At 39.9% G+C, this 12,567-nt stretch overlaps 2 protein-coding genes across 3 annotated transcripts; both read left to right on the plus strand.

The window, feature by feature from the left end:
* Window positions 1-1,068: 1,068 nt before the first annotated feature.
* Window positions 1,069-8,080, plus strand: fam199x (family with sequence similarity 199, X-linked). Its single transcript, XM_054597400.1, has 8 exons — window positions 1,069-1,195; window positions 2,672-2,850; window positions 3,221-3,440; window positions 3,563-3,721; window positions 3,822-3,983; window positions 4,469-4,652; window positions 4,813-4,916; window positions 5,167-8,080. Exons 2-8 carry the CDS (start codon window positions 2,684-2,686, stop codon window positions 5,338-5,340), a joined length of 1,170 nt encoding a protein of 389 aa, XP_054453375.1. The 5' UTR covers window positions 1,069-1,195; window positions 2,672-2,683; the 3' UTR covers window positions 5,341-8,080.
* A 2,266-nt stretch (window positions 8,081-10,346) lies between these two features.
* On the plus strand, window positions 10,347-12,544 carry smim19 (small integral membrane protein 19). 2 transcript variants are annotated; one of them, XM_054597067.1, is made up of 3 exons: window positions 10,347-10,658; window positions 11,619-11,743; window positions 12,001-12,544. In XM_054597067.1, exons 1-3 carry the CDS (start codon window positions 10,546-10,548, stop codon window positions 12,057-12,059), a joined length of 297 nt encoding a protein of 98 aa, XP_054453042.1. In that variant the 5' UTR covers window positions 10,347-10,545; the 3' UTR covers window positions 12,060-12,544. The 2 variants fall into 2 exon arrangements, with proteins under 2 accessions (XP_054453042.1, XP_054453041.1); XM_054597066.1 differs by having other exon boundaries at window positions 10,356-10,670; window positions 12,001-12,538.
* The last annotated feature ends 23 nt before the right edge of the window (window positions 12,545-12,567 follow it).

The following is a 12,567-nucleotide window of genomic DNA, read 5'->3' on the forward strand; positions in this document are numbered from 1 at the left end:
TTTACTATTTTATCTAATATTCGTTTACTATTTTATGTTTATCTATTTCACTTGATTTTATTTATTTTGTTCGTTTATTTGATTGTCACTTGTTATGTCATTTTATTTCTTAGTTTAGTTTTATCCTATTTTTATTATTAATGTAGTTATTATTATTATTGTTATTATTATAATACTTTTATTATTATTATTATTATTATTATTATTATTATTATTATTATCATCTTATCTTATGACGTTGTGCTTCTGCCCTCACGTCACATGACGGTTTTTTCTTTTTTTCTTTCTTACTTACTTATTTAAAATACTTGTTTGTATTTTATACTATGTACCTTGTTTGCACATTATCTCTGCTATTATTAATGTAGTTATTATTATTATTATTATTATTATTATAATTACTTATATTATTATTATTATAATACTTACATTATTATTATTATTATTGTTATTATTATTATATTATTATTATTATTATTATTATTATTATAATACTTATATTATTATTATTATTATAATACTTATATTATTATTATTATAATACTTTTATTATTATTATTATTGTTATTATTATAATACTTATATTATTATTATTATTATTATTATTATTATTATAATACTTATATTATTATTATTATTATAATACTTATTATTATTATTATTATACTTATATTATTATTATTATAATACTTATATTATTATTATTACTTATATTATTATTATTATTATTACTTATTATTATTATTATTATAATTATTATTATTATTATTATTGTTATTATTATAATACTTATATTATTATTATTATTATTATAATACTTACATTATTATATATTATTTATTATTATTATTATTATAATACTTATTATTATTATTATAATACTTATATTATTATTATTGTTATTATTATTATATATATATTATTATTATTATTATTATTATTATTATTATTATTATTATTATTATTATTATTATTATTATTATTATTATCTTATCTTATCTTATCTTATCTTATCTTATCTTATGACATTGTGCTTCCGCCTTCACGTCACATGACGTTGTGCTTCCGCGTTCACGTCACATGACGTTGTGCTCGCTCCCGGGAGTCTCGCGGTGACAACTTAGGTCATCGCTAGAAAAGAAAGGATTTGCAAAATGGAGGTGGCAGAAACGGTCCTTCTGTGAGCGGCGTAAAGGTTGGTGTTCAGACGCAGGTCACAGCGTTCACACTCCGCTGATGTTTGTGTCGTGGGGCAACAAGATGGCCGTCAACGTTAGTAAAGTGTCGTTATGTGGGTGGGTGATCTACGTGGACAGCTGGAGGATTAGCCACCAGCGTGAGCTAACAGTGTTAGCTTGTGTTGTGCTTCACCACGTACGACAACGTGTAATGCGACGTTCACGTGTCTCCAGTTTAGAGTAGCCGCCTCCTTTAACGCTGCACTCTTATTTCCGTACGACAGCATGTTTACAGACCGTAAAGCGTTTCAGTCTGTTGAAAAACAACACTCAGCCGCGTTAGCGTTCTAAATGACGTCACCAACACGAACGAGCCTTGTCTACTGACGTCACACATGTGACCAGTGAAGACTAAAGAGCAACATTGGCTCGAGCAGCTGGTGTTGCTGCTGTCTAGTATGTGAATGAATGGAAGTTTAGCTGTGACGTACTCACAGTGTACATTACGCATTAGTATGACTATGAATCCGTTCAATATGTTGTTGTTGTTGTTGTTTATCTCTGTGTCTGTGGTTGAAGGTGCCACACTGTACTGCCCATACAGCTGGAGAAAGATAACATTTCTCAATGTGATGTTTATTCCACTTTCACTCAACAATATGAACAATCATCATCATCATAAAATGCATGAATCTGCAGCACATAAGCACCAATTGACCTATTGATAAATCTCTGCACATCTGGTAAAATAGACATGCAGTACCAGTCAAAAGTTTGTTCACACCTTCTCATTCAACTACTTTGAAGAATGTAAAATATAAAACATATTCTGGTTTGTTGAGCATTTGTTTGTTTACCACATAATTCCATATGTGTTCCTTCATAGTTTGGATGTCTTCAATATTAATCTACAATGTAGAAAAAATAAATAAAGAAAAACCATTGAATGAGAAGGTGTGTCCAAACTTCTGACTGCTACTATAAGCACCAATTTTCCTAATGATAAATCTCTGCACATCTGGTAAAATAGATACATAATATCCCTTAGCCTAATTATGAAGTATTGAAAAAAAATATATATATTTTTGCCTGACTACTTCCAACGTCTCCTTTACAGAAAATGTGATGTTAAGGTAATAATGTAAAATCCAATAGTATACTTCAACTTTGTTACAGACAAGGTGTTGATTATGTATTCATTTTTAAATACAGCAAGCTTCATTAGTATGGGAGAACATCAGCAGTGTGTCTGTTTTTGGAGACTTGGCATCAGTGATTATTGTATACAAAGGAAGCTTATGCAATGCAAGATGAATATCATGTTGACACAGTCCCTGACACGTAGTGCAGTCTAATGCTCATAGAGATCAATGCATGCTGCCTTCTGTAAAGCTTTTTTGGAGTGTGTGTCAGATGTGTTTATTCAATCTGATGGTAGTTATTGAAAAGTTACGTTTGTCTAACATTCGCCTTTGCCTCTGTTTCTGTGTCAGGTACATCTAGTCATGTCTGAGTCTCTGTATGAGAAGTTCTTGGCCCCGGAAGAGCCTTTCCCTCTCCTCTCCCAAAGAGCCAACCTCAGCGATGTGGGAACCCTGGATGTCAGCGACTTTGGCTGTCAACTCTCATCTTGTCACAGAACCGATCCCCTACACCGCTTCCACAGCAACAGGCAAGGAGAGAGAGTGAGAGAGTGTATTTGTGTTCACAAGCATGTGTCACTTTTCTGTGAGGTAAACTTTTTGGAAAATTAATTTAAGATAGTGGCAGAGAAAAGTGAATGTGCATCATGTGAAAGAGCAGCTTTTTAATCTCTTATTTTGAAGGATCCTTGGGATAAACATTGCCCACAGTGACTACTGCATCATATTTTTTGGTTTATCGTTTGTTTAGATGAATGTTTATAATAAAAAAGTATTTTACTTAGTTGAAGTGTTTCCTTTCCTTGTGTGTTCACAACTCTGCCTCAGGAAAACAATGTGAACCATTTCCAGAAACGCCTCACAGAATGCTCTTTGACGCCCACTCGCTGTTCTCCGCAGGTGGAACCTTACTTCCTGTGGGACCAGCGTTGCCAGCTCGGAGTGCAGCGAGGAGCTCTTCTCCTCTGTGTCTGTGGGGGACCAGGACGACTGCTACTCCCTTCTGGATGACCAGGAACTGACCTCTCTGGACCTGTTTCCAGAGGGCAGCGTTTGCAGTGACGTCTCCTCCTCTATCAGCACCTACTGGGATTGGTCCGACAGCGAGTTTGAGTGGCAGGTTGGTTGTTGGCCGGCTGCTTATCTAACCTAGAATCAAATTCTTAAAAGAAACGCTGCTGATTTTTAAATTCAAGTGCTTTGAGGAAGGAATAATAATCACTCTCACTTCTGTCCTCCCAGTTGCCAGGAAGTGACATCGCCAGCGGCAGCGATGTCTTCTCTGACATCATCCCCAGCGTGCCGAGCTCGCCCTGTCTGTTTTCCAAGAGGAAGCCCAAGGCCCACCCTCATCGCAACCTGGATGAGTTACCATGGAGTGCCATGACCAACGACGAGCAGGTGAACAAAGCAGACGCGTCTCTCTGTTACGCTGCGTTGATACCTGGACGAAAGGAAGAAAAAAAAATCCCAACCACATGCTTGTGTTTTCCGCTTCCAGGTGGAGTACATCGAGTACCTGAGCCGGAAGGTCAGCACGGAGATGGGCCTGAGAGAGCAGCTGGACATCATCAAGATCATCGACCCCTGTGCTCTGATCTCTCCCACCGACAGCGAGTTCATCATAGAGCTCAACTGTCTCACGGACGAGAAACTCAAGCAGGTGGGCAGAAACTCTGAAACACACAGCTTCAACCACGCAGGTCTAATAAAGCAGTTAATAAAACAGATTCATAAAAGAAAAATAGATTTTTTTTATTGGCTGAATTCTTGCCGTACCTTCAGGGATTCACTCAAATAAAAAAAAAAAAGTAATATCATCTTGTGAATAGTTTTAAGAGTTTTCCATAAATATCAAAGTCTGATTTATATATTAAATGCAGAGAAGGATAAATATATATTCATTTAGGATATTTAAAGCCACTGTGTTAAATGTTTTGTGATTCTAGCAAGAGCTGTTCCACTTTAACTAGTTAATATAAGTTAATATATCACTGTATATCCATCAGTTTACATGGTTTCATTTAGTTGCCAATTTGTTTCATCTGGTGGCCATAGCTGTGTATTGAATAGAAGAGTTAACCAGCCTGTGAAAAAGCTCATTCATTATTTTTTTTATTTTTTTTTGTACCTGTGTGATGTCACCAGGTGCGTAACTACATCAGAGAGCACAGCCCCCGGCAGCGGGCCAGCAGCACCAGAGAGGGCTGGAAGAGGGGCAGCCACAGCAGCGCCAGCACCGGCGGCGTCAGCGCGGCCAGCAGCAGCAACGCCAGCATGGTCAGCTCCGCCAGCTCCTCCGCTGGCTCCACGGCCTCCAACTCCGTGGCAGGTGAGATACAATAAACGGTGCCGCCACCGGAGGAGCGATAAGGGGCGGAAAGGAACTTTTACTGGCGGAATAATGGGAAATTGAAACATCGAGACAAATCTTAAGCTCAGTTTCAACTATTTTAAAGTCATAAAACTGTTTACGTCACGTTGTGTTCCAGGTGGAACGGCATCGGCCTGTAGCGGAGGCAGCGTTGCTAACATTAGCAGAGCTCACAGCGATGGCAACCTCTCCAGCGCTGCAGAACGTATACGAGACTCTAAAGTAAGGAGTGTGAGTGTGAGTGTGAGTGTGAGTGTGAGTGTGAGTGTGAGTGTGAGTGTGAGTGTGAGCGTGAGAAAGCATCCCAAAGGGGTACATGGCTACTTCTGATCCCACTCTGGTTAATTTGTTGTCGCGTCATTTTCAACACCTTGATCTCTAGTTCTGTGTCATGTCTGATCTCTCTCTCTCTCTCTCTCTCTCTCTCTCTCTCTCTCTCTCTCTCTCTCTCTCTCGCCACACCTTCTCTCAGAAACGTTCCAAGCAGCGTAAGCTCCAGCAGAAGGCCCTGCGTAAGCGGCAGCTGAAAGAGCAGCGGCAGGCCCGCAAGGAGCACCTCAGCGGTCTGTTCCTGAACGAGGAGGTGCTGGCGATGCGGGTGACGGAGGAGGACGACCACGGCGACGACCTGGACATACTGATGTGACAGCAGTGAATCAATCGGTGCTCCCTCTACGCCTGATCTCTGCCCCCCCCCTCCCCCAGAGCCACAGAGCTCATGGACCACGCTGCTCACCGAACCCGCCGCACGCATCCGCTTCCAGTAGGCTGACCTAACGAGTCATGTCAGACGGGCAGGAATAGCTTGCAGTCGCCTCCAACACAGCTTGACACACCGCTTGCTGATACTAGTGTAGCGCTGCTAGTGCTAAAGCTGATAGCCGCCGCGGTCACGGATAAGCTAGCTACAGCAATAATGCAAAAATACAGCTAATGCTTTGATTAGATGCTGACCTCGACCTCAGTCCAGCCTGCTTGAAGCCAGCTGTAACACACACACATATATGTGCTACAACGGACAGTTATTTTAGCTTACTACGGTTACCCAGCTTGTAGATGGTGTAACAGCACACCGCCACTGCTACTAATACACTCACCGCTGGCAGAAGGACAGATCAGGCAAGAGAAGCAGAGTTCGGACCACGTTATGCAGAAAATCAGTTATTTATTTCTTCTTTAACATGCAAAGGGGGCGGAGCTGTATGCATGGTGGCAGTAGTCTGTTCACCTGCTGACCTGGTTTAAAACTGCTGCAGGTATTGTTCAGCGAAACTACACACCTAAAGTCAAAGTGGCTTGAATCTGAATTGTATCTGTAGCAGTTTTAACGTGACAGCAGAGTGACTGACTGTAAATGTTGAGTGTCGTCATGGCAACGCATCTGGGGAAAGCAATTCTGAGATTGAAACCTTGCATTGATGAGGAATTTCTCCACATTGGGTAAGCTTGAAGTTATCCTCCGAAGCTTGACAAACATCCGTCTGGGATTAAGAGGGTTCCTGGTTTGGACTCTTGACGTGAGCCGCTCTTGTCTTTCTACCTGCCGAGTGTCGTGGTCCCCTTTTTTCACCCCCCGAAGGCCTAGAGGGAGCACTGAATCTGCATGTTTACATCGTCACCCACACCGAGTCCCCGTGTGGTCCAATAACTAACAACTCGCCTCGTTATTCGCTTACACCTGTTTAAAAAAAAAAAAAATAGCTTATGTGTTGTAAATACATGATAAATAACAGCATATTTTACCGCTTGCTTTAAGGTTTTCCTTGGTGATAAAGGTTTGATTTGAAGTTTTCCTCCCCTTTGTGTCTGTGTGTATATATATATATATATATATATATATATATATATATATATATATTATAATAAGGTAGTGAACTAATTGGTTATCGTAGCTGAAATGCTGTCAATTGCCACTGGTTCTTTGCTATATTTGGAGTCTTATTTTGAAGCATTTAGCTGTTCTGTCACCAGTACTTGAGTTTGGTCATCGTCTCAGACATCTTTTGAAAAGTCCTCTTTAGTTTCTCCGACAGCACTCCTACTGTGTATTATTGCCTGAGACAGACCTAAATATTCTCTTTTTTTTTATTTTATGATTTGACCACCGTGATTAACTTTGAAGCATTCGAGCACCGGTAAAGTCTTTATAAGAAGTTCTTACAGATCATATTGCGTCTGTCCACGTACTGTATGGCCCGTTTGGTATTTGGCGCTGAACTTGGAGCTGGTTTCTTAAGCGCGTGTGCATCCGACATTGAGCCATTAACTTTCAGAAGCGTGTCCACGTTGACAAAAAGCACTCACACCTTCAGCTTTATGTGGAGTTGTAGCTACCATGCCGTTATCATATTTGCTAGGAGTAGCAACCAGAGAGATTGTTTCCTTTGTTTGTTTGTGTGTGTGTGTGTGTTTGTTTTCCTTTCCCGCAGCTCCTCGGCTGTTACACACATGATGAACCACTGCAGTTACTGGGCCTGAAAGCCTGCTGTCCTTTTCCTTTATGTGTGCTGAGCTTTGGCTCTCGTCTCCGTCTCATGTATAAAGTTATTAATCGCAGCAATTATGGTAAATTCAGCTTTATGTATTCTGTAGGTCTGAATTAGTAAAACTCTATTTTGAAAAATAAAATACTTTTGAAAAAAAATAATTAAAAAATAAGCCAGCGTGATGCAACAAAAGTGTCAGTGTATATAAAGTAATTGCTGATAATTGAAGGATTAAATGTGGGTTAAAAAGAAGTTTGAAGTAAACTGAGCTGTTTTTCCCCTCAGAATGATTTGACACCAGGGAGACCCCGGTTGAGTCAAACAGATTTTTAACCATCAGCTACAATAATACCAGTGTTCCTACATGTTTTGGTCCCTCACAGACCACCATGAAGCGGTGCTGCCTGCAGTTGGCCCCTGTCTTGTCGCTGGCTGAAGCGTATTGAATACCAGAGATGCCATGTTGGGGCTTCAGGCAGCACTGTGTTCAGTCCACTCAATGGTTCTGACTGTAAACTCGACAAATAAACTTACATTGTTGCATCCTATTGTTCTCGTCTGTGGTGGCGTTTTCTTTCAAGTGTGAGTGCATTACAGGCTGTGAACCAGCCTCGAGTTAAAGAGTGCAAACATGTACATTTTCTTCTTTTATTGAAGTTTGTTTATTGGTTCTTGTCTCATTAATGAAGGTCCTATTCTCCATGCACTGATAACTAACAGAGCGCTGGAGTCTCTTAATGATCGTTTAGGGGAGACGGGTTAGTTGACACACATATTTGCTGCCATGTTAAAACATCTAAAAGTCAGTAACGCTGTTGTCGAGGGTAACATTTCTATTTGATAGTATCGCTAGTAAATATGTGGTATGTGGACTAAACGTATAAAACTGATAGTGTAGTACAAGATATGACGTCTGTGATGAGAGGCGATAGCTGGCTATGACTTTACAACAAAGTAGGGTCCAATGTGGTTATCCATAAATGGAACTGTTACTGTATATTTTGTTGTGATATTTTTAGATATTAAAAACAATTTTTTTTAAGTTTTTTTTTTTATATGGTTAGCTTATAATTATTAATATTATTAGAATTATTATAAATGTTCAATGGAAAAAGTATTTGGACATTCCTACTGTTGAATTGTTTAAAAAGGAGTATTTGGTTTTTTGAAATGGTTATTCTATTCTATACATTTTTCTGGTATTTGTTTGAATCAGATGTTCAATGTTTTGTAACTAAAGCATTTTAACATTGTTCCAACCAACCCATTTGCCTAGTAATTTGTATTATTTGTCCTACTTTTGTTTTATGGGCCTATTAATAATTTTATGGGCCTATTGATTTTTTTTTTTATTGCTATAGATATTTTTTTTTTTGGGGGGGTTACTGAATGTTTATTGCCTACTAATTGTGTATTTTTTGGGGGGGGTACTTGCCTCGTAATTTTTATTATTTGTCCTACTTAGTTTTTTGTTTGTTTTATGGGCCTATTAATAATCTTTTTGCCTATTAATAGTTTTTATTGCCTATAAATTTCTTTTTTTTCGGGGGGTGGGCTACTGAATGTTAATTTTTTTGCATACTGATTAATTACTTGCCTAGTAATTGTTATTATTTGCCTCCTTTTTGGGGGTTTGATGGGCCTAATCATTTTTTTCGTCTCACTCTTTTTGGTTCCCATTGGTTCTCATTCCTCCTCGAGCCAAATCACTCGCAGGCCTTCGTCCCCCCTCTATCCTGACATGAAGACCCTCTTGCATCTTTTTCCACTTGGAGGAGAAGAACTTCCTCACCCTCCTCGTCCCGGTGGACCTCGGCGGGACGCTGTCCTCCAAGGTCTCCGCCTCGCCTTCAAACACCTCTTGGACCGCGGGGTTGATATCTTGCTGTGACTCGACTCCCACTCTCACCGTCATGGACCTCCTGTCAGCTGTCTCCCCCTTACATCCCTCCTCTCTCTCCTCTGTCACCTCAACGGACCTATTGTCCACTGTCTCCTCCATGACTTCCTCCTCTCTTTGCTCGGTTGTCTGTCCCTCATCTATCAACTCCACACTCCTCTTGTCCACTGTCTCCCCCTTTAACTCCCTCCTCTCTTTTTCTGAGTTGTCTGTCCCTGCTTTGTGACCTCCACTGACCTTCTGTCCACTGTCTCCTTCCTAACTTCCTTCTCTCTTGGCTGGCTTGCCCGTCTCTCCTCCATCTCCTCCCTGGATTGCTCCTCCCTCTGCTGCTCTGCGTTCATGTACTCGTCCACGACACCAAACGCCCTCATGAGGTTCCTCGTCAGCTCCTCCACATATATCGGAGCACGGTAACCTTGTCTTCCTCCAAGGCCCTGACTCTTACCTCCATTTCCCGGGCCTTTGCGTCCCTCTCCGACTGGACCTCTTCCATCTGCTCATAGAGGGACATGTTTAGTTTGAACAACATCTCATTTTGCTGCATGATTGACTCCACGCGCTCTTGTAAAGTATCACGAGCGACGCGGACCGCCTCATACGCTTCAATGGACACTGTTCGTTCAGAGGAAAACATGTTGTTTTAAGTGTGCTAATGTCGTTACTACCAGCGTTGTGTGGGTCAAATGTCTGACTGTGTTGCTCCTTAAGAACTCATCCAGAGAGACTCTGTTTACAGGTTTAAACAATCAGTGCCTTAATGAATGTATGATTCACAATAATAATAATAATAATAATAATACAATATGAATAATATAAAATCTGTGGTAAAGGAAGTATTCTGCTCCTTTACCTAAGTAAAAGTATCAATACTACAATATAAAAATACCAAATTTATTGTTATCTAGTGAATAAAAGTTAAAAGTACGAGTTCAATTATTTTATATTTCTACTGTTTTTCTAGTTTAATCTATAGCAATGCATTATAGAACAGGATCATGTTTGTATAAAGTCTCATATGCCAATGTACTAGTACTAGTACAAATAATAAAATAATACAAATATGCCTATGCTATTTAGAATACATAGAATATCTAGAATTTAAAGTATATTGGAGCAGAAAATGGAAATGAGGATGATGATGTGAAGTATATTTATTTGACTAATGAAAAACAACAGCACGTTCATGATACTACTCAAGGTTGCGAGTTCGACTCCCCTCCAAGCCCTCATTTAGAACAGCTTTGCACGTTCGCGTTCTGTTCTAACTCGGACCGTAGGAAGCAACCACGCGCACCGCAGCGCTTTCGCTACCGGAAACCGAGAAGATGACGTCGATGGAAATGACGTCGGTGTTTACTGCACTCAGTTGTGTCCGGTCGCGAGCTTAACGCGAGCAACGAAAGCGCATCCGATAAAGAACCCCTCGTTTCACACGGTTATCCGCGCGTGTCGTCGTATTGCAATGGGGGGTCACGGGAGCGAGCCCGAGTCGATCGACTACTCGGTGCACGAGGCGTGGAACGAGGCGACCAACGTGTACCTGCTCGTGATCCTGGTCAGCTTCGCCCTGCTGATGTACGCCAGGAAGTGAGCACGCGCACTAAAGTCTCCTCTCTGTCACTGCATTGTTGTTGTGTTGTTTGCTTATAGATGGAGGTGCAACTGCTATATGCAGTAAAATATGCTTTTTTATTTTTTTTTTACAAACAATATTTTTGGAAAAAATACGTTTTTATGGTGTGTGAATTTTCATATTTGAGTTAATTTATCATTACATTTCACAACATTTTCACTGAACTGCACCATACATGTGTCCTATAAATCATTTAAGAAAATAGAAAATATTAAATAATATATAAATAGCAATAGTATTGTCATGCAGTGTTATTTATTCATGGATATATGTACATGACATTGTGAATACTTCCTCCCCCCTGATATGGAGAAATTGGCTGACCTTCTTTCCAAACTGTTACAAATGTAACCAGTTTAAGATGAGTGATGCTCTTATTTCCCACAATGCAATAGTCAGCTGTTTTCTTTGACAGTAGGCTCTCTTATTTGTCACACGATAGGAGGATATGTCAAAATAAAGGTCACTTTGAATATGTCAAAGAAGAAAGAACATTTCATCTTGATATCTTCAATATCAGACAAAAATAATTGAATAATTAAAGATTATTCATTCTGCTTCCCTTTTGGCAGCAAGTTATTAGAGTGTTTCTCCCTTCATGTGTTCTCTCAAAATATAAAAAAATCGAGCCAGACTCAATTGAAAATGTCCGTATTTTAATGTTTTGTTGGTTACAGGATGATAAGCGTACATCATATTCATTACTTTAGCAATAAGAATCATTTGTTGGGTCGTCTGGCTCACTCTGCATCCATGTAATCCTCCAAACTCAATATATTTAAATTTTATGTCAATTTTAATTTGTTGTTGTGAATCGTCAGAAATAAAAGGTGAGATTCTGTAGAAGCAACATGGCCTATTTGTCTCCCTGAAAGCCGTCTCTGTGTTCACCTATGACTTAGAAACAAGAGGAAGATCATGCGTATCTTCACTCTGCCTCCCACCGTTGGCAGCAGCCCGGAGCCCAACTTCTACGACAGCCTGCAGAAGGTCCGCCTGAGGCAGCAGCTGGAGATGTACTCTCTGGGTGAGCATCAGTGGAGCTTGCACAAGATCTGGGCTAATGATGCAAAATGTATCTATTACCCTGTTCCATTCTATAGAAGAGAGATATGATCATTAAACAATGTTTCAACCCATTCTTTTTTGGTTAAACACCAGGAAGTGCTCTCATGTAAACCAACAATAACTGAGAAATCTATCTGATGCTTTCGCTTGATGACCTAGACCGTGTTTCGTGTTGACTTTCTGGGTAAATTAAAATGTTCTCTTGTCTTTTTTTAGCCAGGAAATTTGACCAGCAGCAGGGACAGACGGACAGTGTGCAGCTCTCCATGGAATGAGAGCAGGATGGAGCTCATCCCTCTCCGTCAGAGCAAACACTCCTGCGTCTTTGAGGCCTCTGTGCGTGAAAAATGGAAGGATTTGGATGACTGTCACGATCAGAGATGGAGCAAAAAGACGCTACGCTGAGAAGCGTATTCGTTCACCCTCTGTTGTCTCTTGTTCGTCTATCACCTGTGGAGTAAATACAGCTGGATGGATGGAGAAGCAGCACAGGAAGGTTCTAGCATCGAGCAGAGACTCTAACATGGATCGAGAAGTGATGAACCTGTAACTGCAGCAGATGTCACTGAGATACTCACTGAGATTTAAAAAAAAAAAAAAAGAAAAAAGATCCATCATGAAGATTTTTTTGCACATAGAACAAGATCCTTCAGATTTAACGTAGGCTCCAGTTTGTTTCCATTTGTCTGTTAAATGTTTTATGTTATTTGTGTAGTGAAATCAAGATTCTCAAATGTGAAAATAAAGATACATTAACCATCAGCCAAGCCTGAGACAAAGTCA

This window comes from Anoplopoma fimbria, chromosome 4, assembly GCF_027596085.1.
Source record: "Anoplopoma fimbria isolate UVic2021 breed Golden Eagle Sablefish chromosome 4, Afim_UVic_2022, whole genome shotgun sequence".
In the NCBI taxonomy this organism is placed as follows: Eukaryota; Metazoa; Chordata; class Actinopteri; order Perciformes; family Anoplopomatidae; genus Anoplopoma; species Anoplopoma fimbria.

Coding starts and splice junctions, on each gene's coding strand:
- smim19 (XM_054597066.1), top strand. CDS start 10,546: ATGGGGGGTCACGGGAGCGAGCCCGAGTCGATCGACTACTCGGTGCAC. Junction 10,671..11,618: donor CTGCTGATGTACGCCAGGAA/GTGAGCACGCGC, acceptor CCTATGACTTAG/AAACAAGAGGAAGATCATGC. Junction 11,744..12,000: donor GCTGGAGATGTACTCTCTGG/GTGAGCATCAGT, acceptor GTCTTTTTTTAG/CCAGGAAATTTGACCAGCAG.
- fam199x (XM_054597400.1), top strand. CDS start 2,684: ATGTCTGAGTCTCTGTATGAGAAGTTCTTGGCCCCGGAAGAGCCTTTC. Junction 2,851..3,220: donor CACCGCTTCCACAGCAACAG/GCAAGGAGAGAG, acceptor TGTTCTCCGCAG/GTGGAACCTTACTTCCTGTG. Junction 3,722..3,821: donor CCATGACCAACGACGAGCAG/GTGAACAAAGCA, acceptor TTCCGCTTCCAG/GTGGAGTACATCGAGTACCT.